We start from the raw sequence: 20,034 nt of genomic DNA, 5'->3' as shown, positions 1-20,034 counted from the left end.
TCACACCCCAGTGACCTACTCTCTTCCACTACACCCTACTGGGCTGCAGTTACACCCAGTAATTCAATAGGGGATTAATTCACTAATTGGATTACAACTCTCATCATCTAATCATTTCACCTCCAAACTTTCTTGCATTGTCTCACAAATGAGCTTTTGGGGGAACACTTCATATCTAAACTATAACAGTGGGGATTTTTTTGTTCATTCTGGATTATGTGACAATATTTTTGACGTTTAAAAATATTGATTAAAGTTACCTTATTTTTTAATTTTTTTCTGTTGTAGATGGACACAATACCTTTATTTATTTTTATGTGGTGCTGAGGATCAAACCCAGTGCCTCACATGTGTGAGGTAAGCACTCTACCACTGAGCTATAACCCCAGCCCAGGTACTTTATTTTAAAAACAAAGTACCTTGCTGGGCATGGTAGCATATGTCTGTAATCTCAGCAACTTAAGAGGCTGAGGCAGGAGGATGGTAAGTTTGAAGCCAGCTTCAGCAATTTAGCAAGACCCTAAGCAACTTAGTGAGACCCTGTCTTAAAAACAAAAAAGAATAAAGTACCTCTAATGAATAATATTCTCATTCCACTAGCTTGCTAATTATAGTGACAAAATAAAACAGGCAGATAATACTACAGATGAACTTATCTTCAGAATCTTCTTTATTACTCAAAATGCACAATTTCAAGTCAGCTAAAGGAAATAAAAATGCAGATAAATGGTAGAGATGAATTTTTAAAAAGATATTTTTAGTTGTAAATGGACACAATACCTTTATTTTATTTATATATTTATTTTTATATGGTACTGAGGATTGAACCCAGTGCCTCATACATGCTAGGCAAGCACTCTACCAGAGAGCTATAACCCCAGTCCAAAATAGAGATGGATTTGATGCATAGATATAGTCCATCATTTGTTGCCATAACAAAATACCTGAGGCTGGGTACTTTATACATAAAAGAGATATCTTTAACTCACAGTTTCAGAGGTCCAAAACATGGTACCAGCAACTTCTTGGCTATGGTAATGGTGTTCTGATTACGTAACAACATGGTGAATGGCAACATGATAGAAACTGTAAGACGGAGAGATCACAAGGCAAGGCAGGAAGTCAAAGAGATTTCAGTGGTCAGTCTTGCTCTTTTATAACAACCCACTCTCAGGGGAACTAACTAACAGGCACCCATGAGAACTAAATTAATCCCTTTCTAGGGTGACATTACCAACGTCCCAATCACTTTACTCTAGACTTTACCTCTCAAAGATTCCACCACCTTAACACCACCACACTGAAGAAGAGTCTGCAGCACATGAGTCCTTGGTCACACACTCAACCCATATCCAAACCATAATAATAGGGGATGTTACAGTAGTTCATCCAATGTCACACCAAAGATCTGGGAAGGCCTGAAAGTCATCCTGTGAGCAGCCACGATAAGGTATGACTCTGCAGCCTGAAGACATTCTCAAATCTTGCAAAAGGTGGGGACAAATAGTTAGTTCTTTGATACTGGGACGTAATGAGGATGAAGTGATAATCTCAGGTTAGAAGCAGAACATTACAGGGCCTCTGATTCTAAAGTGCTAGCTCTCTGCAGGGCTAGAAGACATGTCCCTCACTCCATGTGGAAGTTTTCTCCACCATATGCAAGATCCACCACGTGTGGAGGAGAAACCATCACAAATGAGAGGCAGAAGAACATATGGAGGCCCAGAAGCCAGTCAGCTGAGGAGGTGCTGTTGGGTATTTCTGAAAACCCAAATTCTCTGACATAAGCATTATCTTTCAAATTCATCATTGTAGGAGAGAAGAGTTTATTGATGAACCTGCCCAGGACCCATGGACCCATGTCCTACGACAATTTTATTCCACACACCCCAGAGGGTCCATCCAGAGCTCATTTGGGGGCTCTTTTCCCCCATAAAAGAAGAAAAGCTCAGAGCTGAGGTACACCATCCAGGAGGGACTTTGGAGCTTGTGTGTCTATTCTGTTTCAGTGGGCAGAGCAGTGGAGCCATGGTAAGGAGGAGCTCTCTCTGGAAGTCACTGAGGGACTGGATTCATTTCTGTCCCTGGCTGGCATATTCCGCCTACCACTCCAGTGAGTACAGTGGGCCAGCTGTCACGAGCTTTCTCACCATGAGGAGCAATCTGGGATTTTGTAACATCTCTCTGTTGGTCATAATTCATTCAACGTTTTTTCACTCTTCTGCTTCTAAGTTTTCACTTCCTCTACAGCTGCCATTTATTTTCCTGTTTATACCAGTTCTGAATCAGCTTCTTCAAAAACCATGTATTTCTCTCCATAAGATCATTAGGATCTTGACTTTCTGCTGCATGTTTTTCTTTATTCCAGCAGAATTTTGATTCAATGTCACGCCCAAAAGACCCCTCATCAGTCAGTTTATGTCTGAAAAAAAGGAAGCAATTTGCTTTCTCCCTGTCTGATTTCCTTTATTTATAGCTCTCTCCGCCCACATCTCTGTCTCTTTCATCCTGTTGTTTTTTTGTTTTTTGGGGTTTTTTTTCACTCCATTGATCTGCCTCTGCTTCAACTGCAAGATACAATGATTGAAAAATTCAATTTTGCAGCTGGGGGTATAGCTTAATGGTAGAGAATTTGTCTAGCATGCTATCCCCAGCACAGTGTGCATGCGTGTACACACACCCCCAAAAAGCAAACAAACCTCAACTTCCTGCTCTCTGCCAGTAAGGGCTTCTTATACTCCTTATACATCTTTCTAAGATTTCCCATATGATTTTGATGGTTCACTGAGTTCAATGCATTTCTTATTCCAGTTGTCTTTCTGCAGAAACTGTTCCAAGCTCCTCGGACACTGGTTCTTTTTTTCTTAAACCTGGGGGAATTTCAGACCTCATCTTTAGTTAGCTTAACTATGTTACAGCATATTCTCACCTCTGAAAATTTTACAAAATTGAGAAGTGAACTTCTTCACTGACACCCTCCATTATCTTCCCATCTGTGACTGTCTCAGGCTGCCTGCTGCTCCTCCTCATTACCTGTATAGAGACATTCGTGTTGGTAAGCTGGTTGGGTGGTTAGCATCTTAACTTCACCCATCTCATGGGTCTGCAGGAGCACAGAAGCAATGGCATGAAAATTGCTGTTGCAAAGAGAGGACAATCAAGAGGTGAAGAAGCAATTTTTGCTGTGTTCAAAGACTTCAGGCCAGTAATGGTCCAAACCTGGAACAAAATGGTGGACTTGCTTAGTATATTCAAATGATAAGTTCCTTTAGATTCCAGGGGTGGTAAGGAGTCCCAGATACCTGGGAGGAACACATCCAAAGAATGTTTAGTTTGTTTTATTACTGTTTGGGTTGCCAACATAAAGAAGTTGGGCTTAAGAAAAATAAAATGCTTTATTCTTAAATAAAATGTTCTCATAAAATACTAAAAAAAATAGTGTTTCTATGTTTTGGTTTTCCAATAATTTGTTTGTTTGGTTTTTAAACATGGTCTTTAACATTAGTTGCCAAAGTTAGAGGTAGATTTTCTACTGGAATCTGATTCCTTTTCTCAGGCTCTAACATTAAAAGGCAATGCACCTGGATAGAAAAACACTGCAACACACTTGTCTTGAAAAATGGTATAGGAATTATTATTGAGCCATCTAGCATTGAATATTGATTTGGAAAATTCTGAAACAACCATGCTCTCTTCTCTCCCTTTTATAAAAGAGACTGAATCTCTTTTTCTAAGTTATCCCAAAGATCTTTCCTTTATCATTGAGGTCCAGGAAATTGATGCCCTTTTATCTTTTCTGTAGGTTCCCAAAAGATGTGATTTGCATCTGTTTCATCTCCCTTTTTAGTGATTTCTAAGAGGAGAAATCACTAATCACCAAAAAAGAAGGGTTAAATCCACTTTGTTCTGTCACTTCCAGACCTTATCACTAGGACAAACTTCTGTCTAACAGCCCTGATTTTCACGCCAAGAAAGAAGACGCAGACTAGTAATTCAATACTGATTCTTAAGGAGTATTTTCCATCCATTCTTCTATTTTGTCTTAACCAGGAACCTTCCTTATGCATTTATAAATGCAGATAAACAAAGGTGAAAACTCAAGAAATGGGTTGGGTAGTTATGTGTAGGGAACTGAAAAATAATTCCAGAGAAGGGTGCATTATCCAGGCCCTTCAGTATCCAGCAGAGTCTGGGAAGCGTGGACTGAAGCCTATATCTAGCCAGGAGGCAATGACAAAAAGAAAAGAGTTTCTTTGTACTTAATCTGCAGAACAAACCTGTTCCTGCTTTGGGTTAGAAGTAGATACTTTTTGTTATGTTTTTCCTAATTGCCTTGTACTTGTGGTATTTTATTTACATGAAGAATAGCTATTGTTTGCCTATACTTAGTATCAGACAATGTGGGAGATGTGAAGGCTAATAAGACAGCTTAGTCAGCTCTCTCTCACGATGACAAAATACCTGAGCTAATTAATTTATAAGGAGGAAAGGTTTATATTGGCTGCAGTCCATGGTGACTTGGCCCTATTGCTTTGGCCCTGTAGAACAAATCATGATGCAGAGCATATGGCAGAGGAGGCCTGTTCACTTCATGGGGTCCAGGAAATGGAGAGAGGAAGGGGCCAGCATCCCAATATACCTATTGAGGACATGTCCTAATGACCTAACTTCCTCCCCTAGGCTTCACCTCTTAAAGGTTCTACTACCTCTCAATAGTGCCACAGACTGGTGATCAAGCCTTTATTATATGGGCCTTTGTGAGATGTTCCAGATCCAAAGTATAGCAAGGTCTCTGTCAAGAAGGAGCACAGCATGGTGGCTCACACCTATAATCCCAGCAACCGGGGAGGCTCAGGCAGTAGGATTGCAAGTTTGAGGCAACTTAAACTTGCCTCAACAACTTAGTGAGACCCCATTTCAAAATAAAATATTAAAAGGGCTAGGAATGTGGCTCAGTGGCTGAAAGAACCTCTGGGTTCAATTCTGTATACAAAAAAAAAAAAAAAAATGTGGGGGTAGGGGATGGTCACAACCAGTGGACAACTGAGGAACCTGTGGAACTAACTCTAATCTAATCTAGAGGTTTTAAAATGGGGCAAACCAGAGCATGCTTTGCAGTGTGGAAAGGAACTATGAGAATTTATGTTTCTACTTATTTTATACAAAAATAAATTATGCTTTAGGTAGTTAATGTTCCAAGTGACCCTGGTATCTTCATAGGATGCTTGTTACTTGTGGTGACTGGTCATGAATTCTTCCCTGGAAAGGGAGGTCCCTAAGGGAGGAATAGACAATGGTTTTACCAAGCATATTTCCAGTTTTTGTTCCACTGAGCTTCACAACTGAGCAAATAGTTTAAAAGGCTACAGCAAGGAAATCTCAAAGTGAAAATAACAGTAATAATGCAAATTCATACAAAATAAAAAACTAAGTAAGTGGGAAAACTGACACTCCTCTCCTTATATTAGTTCTTTATCAAACCCTATTTCTTTTCTTTTCCTTTTTTTTTTTTTTTTTTTTTTTTTGGTACCAGGGAATGAACCAAGGGTCACTTAACCACTGAACCACACCCCTAGCCCTTTAAAAATAAAATACTTTATTTAGAGACAGGCTCTCACTAAGTTTGTGAGGCTGGCATTGCCATTTTATACCTGGGACTTGAACATCATGGATTTTAGGCAGGGAGCATCTTCAAACCAATTTCCCTCATATGAGGAGGGGAGGGGTGATTGTATATTCAATTTAATATGGAACTACATCCACTATCCAACTTCAGAATTATTTTCATCTTGCAAAACTGAAACTCAGTACCAATTAAACAGCTCTCCAATCCCCTTTCTTAACTCCTGGCAACCTCTATTCTATCATGTCCCTCCATGAATGTCATGTCTCCAGCTATTGCATAAACGAGTTCCATACAGTATCTGTCTTTTGGGGATTGGCTTATTTCACTTAAGATTCATCTGTTGTACATGTATCAGAATTTCTTTTAAAGGCTGAATAATATTGCTTTGAGTGCAAAGACCATGTTTTCATTATCCATTTACCCATCCACGGTATGGTTGTTTCTACCTTTTGAATATGCGAATATTCTACTATGAACATGAGTGGACAAATAAATTGCTCTTTGAGACCCCATGTTTAATTCTTTTGGACATAATGTGAGACTAACCGTTTTGGTGAGGTTCCTTTTCTAAGGTTATTTTGAACAAGACAGAAAGTTCTTGCAGAGCTTCTCTAAGTGCATTATTTTTGTTATCAGAGTCCTAGGCCTGACTCTTGGGATCCAACAAATCCGGTCTGGCTACTTGCCCCAAAAAATCAAACAGAAAAGGCAATGATGAAAAGCTTGAAAGGAACTTCAATCAGTGTAGCTATACTAAGAGGACAAGGGAACCCAAGTCCTTAGTCCAGTCTTTGAGGGACTGATAATGAATGACTTGAGGTTTATAGAAAGGGGAATGAGGGCACTGTGCAGGGGTTTGCACAGCTGGAGGTTTTTCACAGTTGCCAGTGCAGATGTTCTTGATCAGGTGTATTATGTTCACCATTATCTCAGGATTAATCAGGTGGGGAATTGTCCTGGGTAAGACCTTGTTCCTGGAATCCAAGGTGACCTGGAGCAAAGGAGAAGGATGTAAAATGCAGGCAGAGACACCAAATCTTTAATCCTGCTCTTAGCCATTCATCAGACATTTGCAAGCAAAAGTGAAGAGTCTAAGTCCTTGTTACATTTTCTTGAACATTTGTGCATATTTGCTGAGGGCAGTCAAGTAGGCCAGACAAATTAGACTTGCTGATTTTGCAGGGACATCCTAGTGAATGCCCACCCCAGACTTCCTGAGCTAAGGAGGCAGGGTCGTTGCTATGTGTAGGCGTGTGTAGTCATCTGAAAACACGTTTTAATTTTATGTAAATGGCAAGCAAAGGGCATATCGGGAAGAAACATGGTGAGCTTCCGAGACATTCCTAGCAGCAATGGCTTCTAACGTGGGCGACCGCCCTACAAGCGCATTGATATTATAGCAATCTGTCGCTTCAAAATTAAAATGGCTCCTGGACCCTGCCTTCCTGTGTATTCATTTGCTTCATAAAGGGGTTGATTTGCAAGTTGGTTGCATTCACAACACCTTGCAAAGAAGCACAGTCTTAGCATTTTAGAACATTCCCCGTTTACGTATTTTCTTCTTTGTTTAGGTTTTCTTCAATCTGGCTCTGTATCATAAAATACCATTTACATGGATGCACAGTGCCCTTCCCCAGCCTGTCAAAGAATCTTGCAAATCATTCACCGGGTGGGGGAGGGGAGGCTGCCTACAATAGGAAAATGGTGCCGGGGGAAGTCTGGCTTCTACTCTTTCCGCGGGTTTGACAAGGAAGGCAAATTTCTTCCGCAAGAGCTCAGGATTCTGATTGGACCGAGGCCATTTTAATCCAAATTCATAACCCCGGGCAATAGGAAAACAGCCTCACTTAGAAACAAAGAGGAAATGTTTCCGCACTGCGCTGCATTTACAAACTCAGAATTTTCTCTGCTTATTCCAGACTTTTGTTACCTGGGCGACTGGTTTCAACGGCTCCCCACGAGTGCGGAGGGACAAGGGCTCTGAGGCTCCCACCGATACAGCCCTTTTGATTAAAGTGCATGTGGGCAGCTCTGCCCGGCTCGGTCGCTTCTCATCCGGAGGAGGGAAGGCCTGGGAGTAAAGGGGGAGAGCAGTGGGAAATACGCAGGGGTCGCGATAAAGCTGAGAAAGCACAGATCCCAGGAAGCCTCTCCCCGCCCCCTCTTCACTGTTACAATCTGTGGCTACGACCCCTTTCTAGCCTCAGTTCCCTGAGCATTTGACTCCTTTATTATAAACGTTAGGTTTGGTAGTTTTCCAACATTTCTAACTGGACAGCATTGAGAAGAGTGGGGACAGAAAAAAAATTAGAGGAAATAATGACGGATTTACAGTCTTTGCGATCTCTTTCAATTCCTTTTCATTCATTGGCAAAGTGTAGGTTGCCTAGGAAACCGCGTGCATCTCGGCAGCAAAGAGGAGGGGTTGCGGGCTTGTTCTTTAAAAGGTGAATGCAGGATAGCTGTGGGGGAAAATCCTACACCGTCTTGTAATTTCAATAAGCGTGTTAAAAAATATTTTTGCATTAAGAAACTAGTGCATCCAAAATTTACTATGCATTTTTGGAAAGCTCTCTTCCTATCAGACTTCTCCAGCTAGTTAAAACAATGACTCTGTGTAACAGATAAATGCACAATCAACTACAGATTTACCACTGAAAATAATTGGAGAATTGTAAGAGCAGATGTAATTTTAATAGTTTAGGGGCTACCTTGCTTTCCTCAGCCACACAATTATGTGTAAAACAAATGTGGAATTTTTATTTTACACAGCGAAATTTCTATAATTGTCTCTGAAAGGGAAAATTTTATAAAGGATAAGACATCATTAAAACTAGCCCTAGGAGATCATGAAATATATTGTCCTGAAAGCTTCATGTCTGATACACAATGACCTAGATTGAGAGGAACTGTGTATAATAAACAGACCAAAAGAATTGCTGGGGATTCAACTGAAAGCAATTTGTTTCTTTGATGGCCTAGTATCAGTCTCTTCCTGCCTGCTACATAGAGTAAGTTTGATATAAAAACAAACAAAAAAAAAATCAGGAGACAAACTGAAAGCCTTTCGGAAAAGACAGTTGTCATCAACATTTCATCACTAAAACCAGCTCCTTGTGAAAATGAAAATGTACAGCATCATAATTGCAATGGCAAATGGGGGTGAAGTGCCTGCCCGGAAGGGGTTGGGGGTGGGGATGGGGGGGGCGGGGGCAAGACAACAAAACGTATGAAAGGAAAGCAAATCTTGGGCCAAAAAGCTGCCTGGATCCCCAAGGGCATCCAGGCTTTTAGAAGGATGATTTCCAGCTTACTATATCCCAAACCTCCTACCCTAAAAGAAACCGTGAGGAAAGGGTCTTTTCATCTGTATAATCTTGAATACGTTTTCCACTGGGCATCCGGTGAAGATCTGGCTCTGAAACAGACGCTGAAAAATGAACCCGATAGGTGAGAGAAACAGACTCAGATTACCCTCGGTGGAGCTGATCTCGCCGAGCTCTGAGCAACCGCGTGGCTCCTCGGCTCTGGCAGCTAGGCTCGTACGGCTCCGCGCGCCTCTGTGTTCCCACCGAGGGTGCCGCCCTCGCTCTGTTACTTCCAGGCAGTCGGTCCCACAGAGCCGCCACCTCGAGGCTGACACCTGCTACAGCCCTTTTGACCGGGACAAAGTCACCTTCCCCCGGGGCTCGGGTGCCTTGAAGACGGGATTCCAATCCGAGTCCTGTCTTTAATTTCCTGTGTGACCTCTGGAACTGCTTGCCCTGGACGTTTCTGCTTCTGTAGAATTTGGATAAGAAAACTAGGGGTCAGGGCTGGGAGGCGGGTGGGCAGAACTGCAGATGCTATTCCTCTCTCCCCACCGCACCCTAACCCGGGTACTCTCGGCTGCGTCTAGGGAACTCTGGACCTCGAGCTTTAAGTCTGAACACCCTGGATATTGTGAGGAGGCTGAGCTTTTGTTCTTGCTGCTTCTCTTTGTATACTGGAATTGAGTTGAAAACCCCCTCCTCTCTCCCAGCGGGAAAGGGAGGTGATGACAGCTTGCTGATAGTTCTGGGAGGGCCTCACTCAACAGCTGCTAACTCCGCTCGGTTGAGGCACCCCGGGTCATTCGGCCTCTCTCGCCAGAGAAAGAAAAAGGGTCACGTCACCTCTCAAGCAACTCATCCCAGGTGGGGGGCGGCGCGCTTTAACCATGAAATTGCAAGGAACAGTTTCTGCAGTGAGCGTTTCTGCGATCCTTTCCCTCCTTCCCTCTCTCCAACGCACACAGTGCATCTTTCTGTCGGTTTCTCTCCCTCCCTGCTTCCCTCATCCCCGACAAGTAACAAAGAGATCTGTTCCTTCCTCCAATACCTAGAGAGTGCGGATTTGAATGGGCTTTCGATGCTCTGCGTCTGCGCACGCGCTCGAGTGAGTGCACCTGGGTCCCTGGTGGTCTCTACCTGGCGGTGCTGCAGTTTTTAGGCGTGTCCCTAACCCCTCTACACGCAGCACCAAGTCTGGGATCTCCTGGTCGCCGCGATGGAAAATAAGAATGTTCTCTGTGGAGCGGGCAAAGACTGCCCTTGGAACTCATCCCCTTATTAAACAATGGATGAACCAAACCCCGGGATGGGGAGCGCCTGGAGTGTAATTTTAAATGCTCAGTTGCGGAACACATCCCTTGCTTTTGTGAGCCCTTTGTTCCGCCGACAGCCCCGCCTCTGGGACCCCACCCTCATTCTGCCCGCAGGATAGTCCATGCTGAGCGTACTGCCACACCCACTCCATCATTTACGAGGAACAAAAGCCAACCAGATGGGTGGAGGGGGTCTTTGGTACCGGTCTGGGTGCTATGGACTCTTGGAGAGGGTGAGGCAGAGCTCAAGGGGCTTAGAGGTCTCTCCACCCATGGATACTGCTGCCTCAGTGAGAGGGAACCAGTGACCCTTCATAAAGACAAAGAATGGCGATGCTGGGGGCGGGGCAACGGGTACCCTGTTGCTCTTGGGCTGAGTGTCGCGGGTTCTGGTCAATTGGACCCAAACGTCCTGATTACATACGACTTCTTTTTGGGGTCACCTGTATTTCCCTAAGGCTCTCTGGGACGGAGCGTCGGCTCCTGGACAGCTGCTGGCCTCCGGTGTTGGGGAAAGGGGCGTTGGTATGAACAGAGGTGGTTGGCTTGGGGAACGGCTCGGGCCGAATTGGATCGGCAAGAGCGCTGAAAGAGCAGCCTGAGCCACCTCAATCCTCCCACCTGCCGGCACCCAGAGCACCTGACGGCCTTTCCACCTGCTCCAGTACTCCCTCCTTCCCATCTTGTGCTACTTCTCTCTCCATCCCGAGCTGCCGCGTTGGTCAGCCACGCGTCGCAGCCCTCCGGCCCTTGACTGCTTCACCACCTCCCAGTTAGCGTGGGCCAGCTTCCCCCTCCTCCCCAAGTCCTAGACAATGCTGACACCCCCACCCTACTCCCAGGAGACCCCACCCCTCTCCGGGTCCTCAAGCCCGCGCTTATTGGCCGCTGGCCCATAGTCCAGCCCCCCGGACCGTCCCTAGGGCTCGGAGCATTACGTCAGCCAGGCCTGGAGAGGCTCAGAGTGAAGGGGACTGGGGGGCTCCGGCTGGGGGCGCGGTCTACGCCATCGGCCCCACCCTCCCTACATAAAAGGCCGAACCCGCGGTGCAGACGTTCTCAGCCCGTCGGTTCCCGAGCGCTTTCCTGGTGAGCTCGCTGTAGGCGCGGAACCGGAGTACCGACAGACACACAGACGCAGATCAGAGTCAGAAAGAAGTTAAGAGACACCATGCGCGAGATCGTGCACATCCAGGCGGGCCAGTGTGGCAACCAGATCGGCGCCAAGGTGGGCGCGCCGCTGGGGACGGTACCGGGCGGGGAAAGGGACGGAAGTCGAGCACCCCTCAGAGTCCGTGGGCGCGGTGCGGTCCTAGGCATGCCCGGAGCTGGCCAAGAGCAAACCTTTCCTGCTGCTTTGTGTTGCCGAGTGGGGCGTGGACTCGGAGGCGACTTTCTGTGGTGGCGTGAGGGGGTGTCTCATTCATTTTTGCTGCAACTCCGGCAGCAGAAAACTGGAATTTTGGAATTCCAGTAGTCCTTGGTCATTTTTCCTGTTTGCCACTTGGCCAAGACGCGGCTCCGTCCGCGAGGCTATATTCACCGGTCTGCAGGAGGGGCCCGGTCTCGAGAATTGATTTTACTCGCTTGAACTTGAGTCAAACTGCGGGGGAGGGGAGCAGGGTGATTGTCTCGCGGTCGGAGGACGTGCTTTGAATCTAAAACCACCCTCCTTCATTTCTCTCGCGTAGCTGTTCCCCCCGCCCTCCCCCCCTTCTCCGCTTTGTACGCTCGCCTCCTGTGGCCACTCTTGGCTGTGACCCTGAGCACAGAGCAGCAGTGGTTGACCGGCAGTCCCAGGCTTAGGCTGGTTCCTTCCCGCACGACCCCTACCGCCCGCTGCGAGCAGCTGTTCGCCTGGGAAACGCCCAGTTTCAACTTTCTGACCCTGCAAAATACAAGCCCTGTGGCTGTGCTCTGGGTCACACCTCCCTTTAAGGCTCCTAAAATGCTGGGTGTCAGAACTGAGTTGGGGGCTTTTCACTGTGAATCGCGGCATTTCAGTGGGATCGTACATGGCTAAATCCAACCTTTTTCTCTCAGTTTTGGGAGGTCATCAGTGATGAACATGGTATCGACCCCACTGGCAGTTACCATGGAGATAGTGATTTGCAGCTGGAAAGAATCAATGTGTACTACAATGAAGCCACTGGTAATTGCCTTTATCTCCCGCCCCTACTTTAGTTTTACTACCCTCTTTTCCCTTTTCCTTGGTGTGACTGCAGAAAAGGGTACACTAACCGCTTTAAGATGTCTACTCTTTCACTGGGGTGGGCTCCCCTGTACTAACCAAGCCCTTTGAAAACGTGGTTGTGGGTCCTTCTTTGTTTGGGGGCAATAGCCTGAAAGAAGGAGGAATGTGTGGCAATAGCCCTTCTTTACAGAAGTCCCTGCTTGCAGGTCTAAGTCAACTCTTGTTCCCTGCAGGTAACAAATATGTGCCTCGGGCCATTCTGGTGGACCTGGAGCCTGGCACAATGGATTCAGTCAGGTCTGGACCATTCGGTCAAATTTTCAGGCCAGACAACTTCGTGTTTGGTGAGTACCTGGCATGGCTAATGACAGGAGAGGCACATTTTATGCTACACAGCTTAAGGTGGAGAATGGGGACTGCTGGAGAAAATGCATGAAGAACATCCTTAGTTGTATGCCAACTAAGCCTTAATACAGGTTTAAAAAGCATTTGCCTTTCAACTTCTAATAGCCAGGTGTCCTAGGTATTTTTATTTATAATTATATCCGTAACCAAATATTTTAATGTCTGGCCATTTGATGATAATACAAAATAATCTTATCTGTGCACTGACTCATTGGTCTATGTTAAGAGGTTTAAGGCAAGAAGGAATGTAATCCAATTTCAGTGTCTTAAGAATTTTTTTTCCCTCTGGCAGGCCAGAGCGGTGCAGGAAATAACTGGGCAAAGGGCCACTACACAGAGGGAGCCGAGCTCGTGGACTCGGTCCTGGACGTGGTGAGGAAGGAGTCAGAAAGCTGTGACTGTCTCCAGGGCTTCCAGCTGACCCACTCTCTGGGGGGCGGCACCGGGTCAGGCATGGGCACCCTGCTCATCAGCAAGATCCGCGAGGAGTACCCAGACCGCATCATGAACACCTTCAGCGTCATGCCCTCGCCCAAGGTGTCAGACACGGTGGTGGAGCCCTACAACGCCACCCTGTCTGTCCACCAGCTGGTGGAAAACACAGATGAAACCTACTGCATCGACAACGAGGCCCTGTACGACATCTGCTTCCGCACCCTGAAGCTGACCACGCCCACCTATGGAGACCTCAACCACCTGGTGTCAGCCACGATGAGCGGGGTGACCACCTGCCTGCGCTTCCCGGGCCAGCTGAATGCAGACCTGCGCAAGCTGGCGGTGAACATGGTGCCCTTCCCCCGCCTGCACTTCTTCATGCCGGGTTTCGCGCCCCTGACCAGCAGGGGCAGCCAGCAGTACCGCGCCCTGACGGTGCCCGAGCTCACGCAGCAGATGTTCGACTCCAAGAACATGATGGCCGCGTGCGACCCGCGCCACGGCCGCTACCTGACCGTGGCTGCCATCTTCCGAGGCCGCATGTCCATGAAGGAGGTGGACGAGCAGATGCTCAACGTGCAGAACAAGAACAGCAGCTACTTCGTGGAATGGATCCCCAACAACGTGAAGACGGCCGTGTGCGACATCCCTCCGCGTGGCCTCAAGATGTCGGCCACCTTCATCGGCAACAGCACGGCCATCCAGGAGCTGTTCAAGCGCATCTCGGAGCAGTTCACCGCCATGTTCCGGCGCAAGGCCTTCCTGCACTGGTACACGGGCGAGGGCATGGACGAGATGGAGTTCACCGAGGCCGAGAGCAACATGAACGACCTGGTGTCCGAGTACCAGCAGTACCAGGACGCCACAGCCGATGAACAGGGGGAGTTCGAGGAGGAGGAGGGCGAGGACGAGGCTTAAATTCAGCACGTGAAGCAGGGTAGGGAAAGCTGAGAAGGAAAGCAAGGGGGTGGGGGGCTTACCTGTGAAAATACCTTGGCAGTGGAAGGAACAAGCATGGTCTGTCTTAGGTGTCTGCGCTGGTTCTCTGGTGCTCTTCACTGTTGCCTGTCACTTTTTTTTTCTCCTTTTGTAATATTGATGACATCAATGTAACATTGAAGATATTTCTGAGCTACTGTTGTAATGGCTAAAATCACATAAACGTTTGTGTCCTAATGGTGTCCTCTCTTCTTTCTTTTCCTTTTTCTCTTTGGGTCCTTTATTATCACTTTAAATGCAGTTTTCTGGACATGTTATGTTAATTTCTTTTAAACGGGAAAAGATTGAGTAAAAGCTCAAATGCATTTACTCTTTTGATGTGATAAAAACTGAACCCCCAATAGTCAGCCTCGTATGGAAGCTCAGCCTGAATTTTAACATTCGTGTTTAAGTACATATTTTATTAGTTTGGAAGGTGCCTACTTGAAAGCACACTAAGTGTATTTTCATGTCTTGATTTCCTTTACTACAGGTGTACAGCACCAACTTCTAAAGGAAAGTTCAAAGTTAGTCCCTTCCTCCTGTGATCTTTGATAAAGTCCCCCCCCCAAAACAGTCATTATTATCAATATTATTTTTCTTATATTCTCTCAGAAATATTTCATGTTTTCAAATCTTTGTACCTCATTTCTTCCTTCACACTCAAACACACAATTCCACAGCCTCTTCTTTCACTAAACATACACACACACACACACACAAATGAACTTATTTATTTAATTGGTGTATTTATTGGAAATACTGGAGATCAAACCCAGGGCCTAGTGTCTAGACATGTGCTGAACCAGTGAGCTATGTATATCCCTAGTCTAACAGCATATCTTGAAGAAACAGCTTTTCTAATTTACATGAATAAAAAGCATCCATTATGTAGTTGTTCCAACTGATGGACATTTAGTTTATTTATACTTTTTTCTTATATGAGTGAATAATACATGCATATGTCATTGTATACATGTGAATAGCTATCCTGCACATTTTTAAGTTAACAAAAATCGCTCGTACTAGGAACAGAGGTTTATAAGTAGTTGATAGGTTCATTCCCAATTAATTTTCTGCCAGCAATCATACATATGCTGTATTACAAACTTTGTGCTTAAGTGAACATCTTTTGAGTTCGTATGGAATTACAAATTCTGGACTATTGGTGAACTTTAAATGGGCAAACCACAAAAATTTTCATAGTTCATTGCATTCTTAACAGAGAGTGCTGGGATTTGAGATTTGGAATTTGAACACAAGCCTGACTCTAGACTTGAATTCAACCACTGAAGAAGCTGATTTCAGTGATTCTATGGATTTTTAGTAACATACTTCTATGGGGTAAATTGTACTTTGTCAAAATGATGTCGACACTCTGCTTTAATCTTGGCCAGTCATTTGCTCATTTTGGGAGAAAAAGTGGAATGTCAGAAATAAATAGATGCACAAAACTTATTTATATACTCACATAGGAAGAAAAATATCAAGACAATAAGATTTAAGATTTTTCTAGTTTTAGATGAATTCAAAATTAGAAAAAAAAATATGACTTTGAATCTAATCATATATATATTCATTCTGCCTGGTTTTGCCACTTAAAGGTTAAAAAGTAAAGACGAGTGAACATAAAAGAATTTTCATTAAGAAAAGAGGTTGAAATATTATTTGAGAACAGTTTTGAAGAAAAAGTGTGAGCAGTATCAGTCTAAATAAGTTTAGAAAGTGTGAAGATAAGTTGGTTCTACCATATGGCTCCCACAAATGGAAAAGAGCAGCAATTCGCTTTATGAGTATTATATTTCACAAAAACCTGACCAAGAATGACTAGGGTTGAATGGGGGTCAGGAGCCAATGGCTTCAGCTCCAATTTTCTATATTTAATGGCAAACTGGCAGGTGTCATTCCTGCTGAGCTGGTGTAAAGCTTCCAACAACCTTATTGAAGGATGACATTGGTTTTAAATACCCTGAAAACTTAGGGTAGCTGCCAAGACTCTTGAACCTGTCCTTGGCCACATATTCCCTACAACCCATCAGACCTTGGAGAAGAGACAGATTGCTGCCAAGTGTTTTTTGGCATATTGGAAATGTGCTTCTTTCCCGCCTTATGAGGAAAGGATAGGCAGGTGCCAGCCAGCCATCCTGCTAGCCTGTCAGCACTCCCATGTCTGTATACTGCTAGAGCTTATTTTGGCCTGATTGGAACAGTGGTGCCAAACTGGCCCTTTAAACAGATGCTCTGGGATCTAATATAGACTTTAAGTGCATACTTAGGAAAACAGTTCAATGGGAAAATGCTCAGATGTCTGGGTTAAGAGATACTATTTTGGAAACGATGGAAATGCTGTTACCATTATTTGGTAGTGGTTGTGGTGATGCTGATGACAACAGCAATGGTGTGCTGTTGGTGTTGCTAATGGTGGTGGTAGTAATGACAGTTGATATGGTGGTGGGTGTGTTTTTAACACATCCCTCTCCTGGCTGCAGGATTCAGAGTTTGGGGTTAGGAAGAGGTAGTTGGAGTCACCTTGAGATCATCTAAAAAAGGAACTAAAATTCTAGCATGTGCCATATTGGTCTAGACCTCTACATCAGCCCAAGGAATGATCTAAGACTATGTTGGATTTTCCATTTCATCACTAGAAGTTTGTGTAATAGTAATTTAAACTAAAGGTAACCTTCAGAGTTCAGCTCATTTACCCTTCTCATCGTGTAAACAAGGAAATGAAGGATCAGAGACTTCTAAGATTCCCAGGATCCTTTCTACACAATTCAGGTCTTAGACTTGAGACTCTTTTTCTCTCCAGCAGCTATGATCATTCCAGTAGCTTTGTGCAGGGCCTATTATACAAAAAGCCACATAAGAATTGTGAAGAAGGGAAAGATGAATTTTCTGACTTCATGGGGAAATCTGAAGATGCTCTTGTTCCTAGATGAGTTGGGCCCAAACATAGTGCCAAATATTTTGTCTCTAAAGGGATCACTGAAGGATCATGTTGAATTTCCTGGTTCTAAAATTCCAAATACATGTGCTCTAATGCAATATGGTTACAAGAGGAATATTCTGTTTGTGAAGTCATTGTGAAAGTGCATGGTGGCCAACAAATACCCAAAGAAGCTCATTTTAGTGCCATTTATTTCACACAAAATGATTCATAGTCCCCAGCAACTCAGAAGGTCGAGGTAGGAGGATCATAAGTTTGAGGCCAAGGGCAACCTAGCATGACCCTGTCTCAAAATTAAAAGAAAAATAGGCACTGGGGAAGTATAAATAATAACCTACTACTTGTAACAGGAATCTGACCTGAGGGCAGTCTTGTAGGAGAAAAAATATCACTCTAGTTGAGCACCAAGAAAATTACATTTATTGGAGGCTAATTAGAATTGCAATCCAGAAAATCAGATTCAAGCAGTCTTAAAAATGTGCTCTGAGGTTTTATAAAATGGTGGTCATATTTAAAGTTTAAAACTGACCAACAGTTGGTGGTTACATTATTTGCTTGTCAGGAACTGTGACTAGTATTCACAAGAGCTAAGCTGTCTTGTAAGAAAGGGAATGGGTGTTGTTTTAATCTGCAGGTGATTTAGGGGAAGCACTGGGTTTCACAAATGGTTAAGGAAAGTTAGTGAATTACAATTTCACCTCATCTAAAGGTCAGCATCCAGCCAGGCAGGCCCACTGAAAGTTTCAACTGTCGTCATGTCTGATACCTGATTAACAATCCCATTTTAAGTACCTAAACCAATGCTACGCCTTTTTGATTGTTTTTTCCCTTGACAATAACATCAAAATTAAATTGAATTGGAGGACACCCACTGGTGCTTACCGTCGAATTGCTTACTTTCTGGTGGGAAGAAATCCCCACAAAGTTTGGATCACAGAAGTATTCTGTGTGAGAGGAGAGGGAAATGGTTTCTTTTCCTACAGTTATGTTAACCTGGATCTGAGCTCCTTTTCCAGTGCTCTCTGTAAACACAAGTTTGCAAAGTGTTTCATTAAAGGAGGTCTCATTTTCTAAAACAGTGCAGAAGAATATATAAGTAGACCATTTCTCGATCCAAATTTCTAGATGATAATTTTACTCTTCTTACCTTCAGGGCTTTCTAACTTTTAGTCAGTTGTTGACAACACAGATTTATGACTTCTAGGGAAATCCTTTCCAATGATCTACCATGAAATGTTCATGTTACATCATACTGGTCATGAACATTTATTAGCTAAATCAATGACATTTTTTCCCCAAGAATTTATTTACTGTGACTTGCATGCCTGGTCACCAGGGAGAAAGAATCAAAGCTACTTTGGTGAATGAGAAGAAAGGTGAATGCCCAGAGGGCATGAGTGCCATGGGACTGCCCTGGTCATGGGGAGGATATTGCTCAGGAAGAAACAGGTAGCTGATAGGGAATAACGCAAGTCAAAGGACTGGAGGATGAAGTAGTGCCAGGGAATGCCCACATCCAAAAGTGACTGGGAATATGGGAGTCAACAAGACAAGATTTAGGAGTTGAGACAGGAAGAAAATGTAAGCACTCAACAGATATGATCATTCACAGATAAAGCCCTGGGTCTGGGGACAGTAGCTCAATGGTAAAGTACTTGCCAAGCAAGCATGAGGTCCTGAGTTCAATAATCAGCATGTTGTGGTTTGGATATAAAGTATACCCCCAAGACTCAGGTATTGAAGGCCTGATCCCCAATGCTGAAAGGTTCAGAGGTAAGGTTTTTAGGAAATTATTGGATTATGAAGATTCTAACCTTATTAGTGGATTAATCCATTTGATGGATTATTAATTTTAGTGGACCATAGGCTGGTGGGGCATGGCTGGAGGAAGTAGGTTACTAGGGGCATGCCATGGAAGGGTATATTTTGTGCCCTTCCTCTCTCTCTTCCCTTCCCAGCTGCCATGAGCCCAGCTGTTTTCTTCACCACGCCCTTCCACCATGATGTTCTGCCTCATCTCACTCCCAAAGCAATGGACTATGAGCCACAATAAATCTTTCCTCCTTTAAGTTGTTTATATCATGTAATTTGGTTGTAGCAATGAAAAGCTGATTCACATGAAGCACTACTAAAAAAAAAAAAAAAAAAAAAAAAACCAAAGATCTGAAGTGATCACCTAAGTGAGCCAGAATCTAGAGAAGCAACATGACAATTTGTGCTTTCATTTAGATATCTGGGAAGGTAGACATAATTTTAGAATCTCAGCTTTCAGGAAAGAAGAAGTGACAGCCAAAGACAGGGTGCACACCTATAACCCTGTAAACTCAGGAGGTTGAGACAGGAGAATAGAAAGTTCAAGGCCAGCCTCAGCAATTTAGAGAGACCCTGTCTCACACAATAAAAATAAAGGGCTGGGGATGTGCTCAGTGGTAAAGAGTCCCTGGATTCAATCCCCAGTACTGAAAGAAAAAAAAAAAATGAGGGGACCCAACTTTTAACAATGCCTACTATGTGCTAGGCATATTACTGTAGATTGTATAAAGATCTTGACTCTATCATTTTTTTTTCAACAATGTCAGGTTTGAACATTGGGACCTTTCAATGAGTTCCTTTGCTTTAAATTCCCCTATAAAAGAGTTCTTAATATCTGTTCTTAAAGAGGATTGAATGACATCAAAGTACATAGTGATCAGAAATAACAGTCATTTATACATGATGTCACGTTGTTAGTTCATTTAATTTTCATTAAATAGTATTGTGTGGGAGCTTTAAATTGCATCCAAAAACAAGTTTAAAAATGCTCACAAAGGAATTGAAGTGAAAAC

General features: G+C 44.1%; 1 protein-coding gene and 1 long non-coding RNA gene across 2 annotated transcripts; one reads left to right on the top strand and one right to left on the bottom strand.

The window, feature by feature from the left end:
- Nucleotides 1-6,275: 6,275 nt before the first annotated feature.
- On the bottom strand, nucleotides 6,276-11,006 carry LOC124989672 (uncharacterized). The gene is made up of 4 exons (XR_007109602.1): nucleotides 10,891-11,006; nucleotides 9,101-9,406; nucleotides 7,557-7,697; nucleotides 6,276-6,617 (listed from the first exon to the last, which is right to left on the bottom strand). It is a non-coding gene; the product is annotated as an uncharacterized LOC124989672 (long non-coding RNA).
- Nucleotides 11,007-11,237: 231 nt separating this feature from the next.
- LOC124989671 (tubulin beta-2B chain) lies at nucleotides 11,238-14,465 on the top strand. Its single transcript, XM_047559625.1, has 4 exons — nucleotides 11,238-11,478; nucleotides 12,294-12,402; nucleotides 12,678-12,788; nucleotides 13,142-14,465. The coding sequence occupies exons 1-4, from the start codon at nucleotides 11,422-11,424 to the stop codon at nucleotides 14,200-14,202; spliced, it is 1,338 nt and encodes a 445-aa protein (XP_047415581.1). The 5' UTR covers nucleotides 11,238-11,421; the 3' UTR covers nucleotides 14,203-14,465.
- Nucleotides 14,466-20,034: the final 5,569 nt, after the last annotated feature.

This window comes from Sciurus carolinensis, chromosome 7 (assembly GCF_902686445.1).
Source record: "Sciurus carolinensis chromosome 7, mSciCar1.2, whole genome shotgun sequence".
Classification (NCBI taxonomy): domain Eukaryota; kingdom Metazoa; phylum Chordata; class Mammalia; order Rodentia; family Sciuridae; genus Sciurus; species Sciurus carolinensis.
The sequence above is the reverse complement of the archived record's forward strand: the minus strand, read 5'-3'. Positions and strand labels throughout refer to the sequence as shown.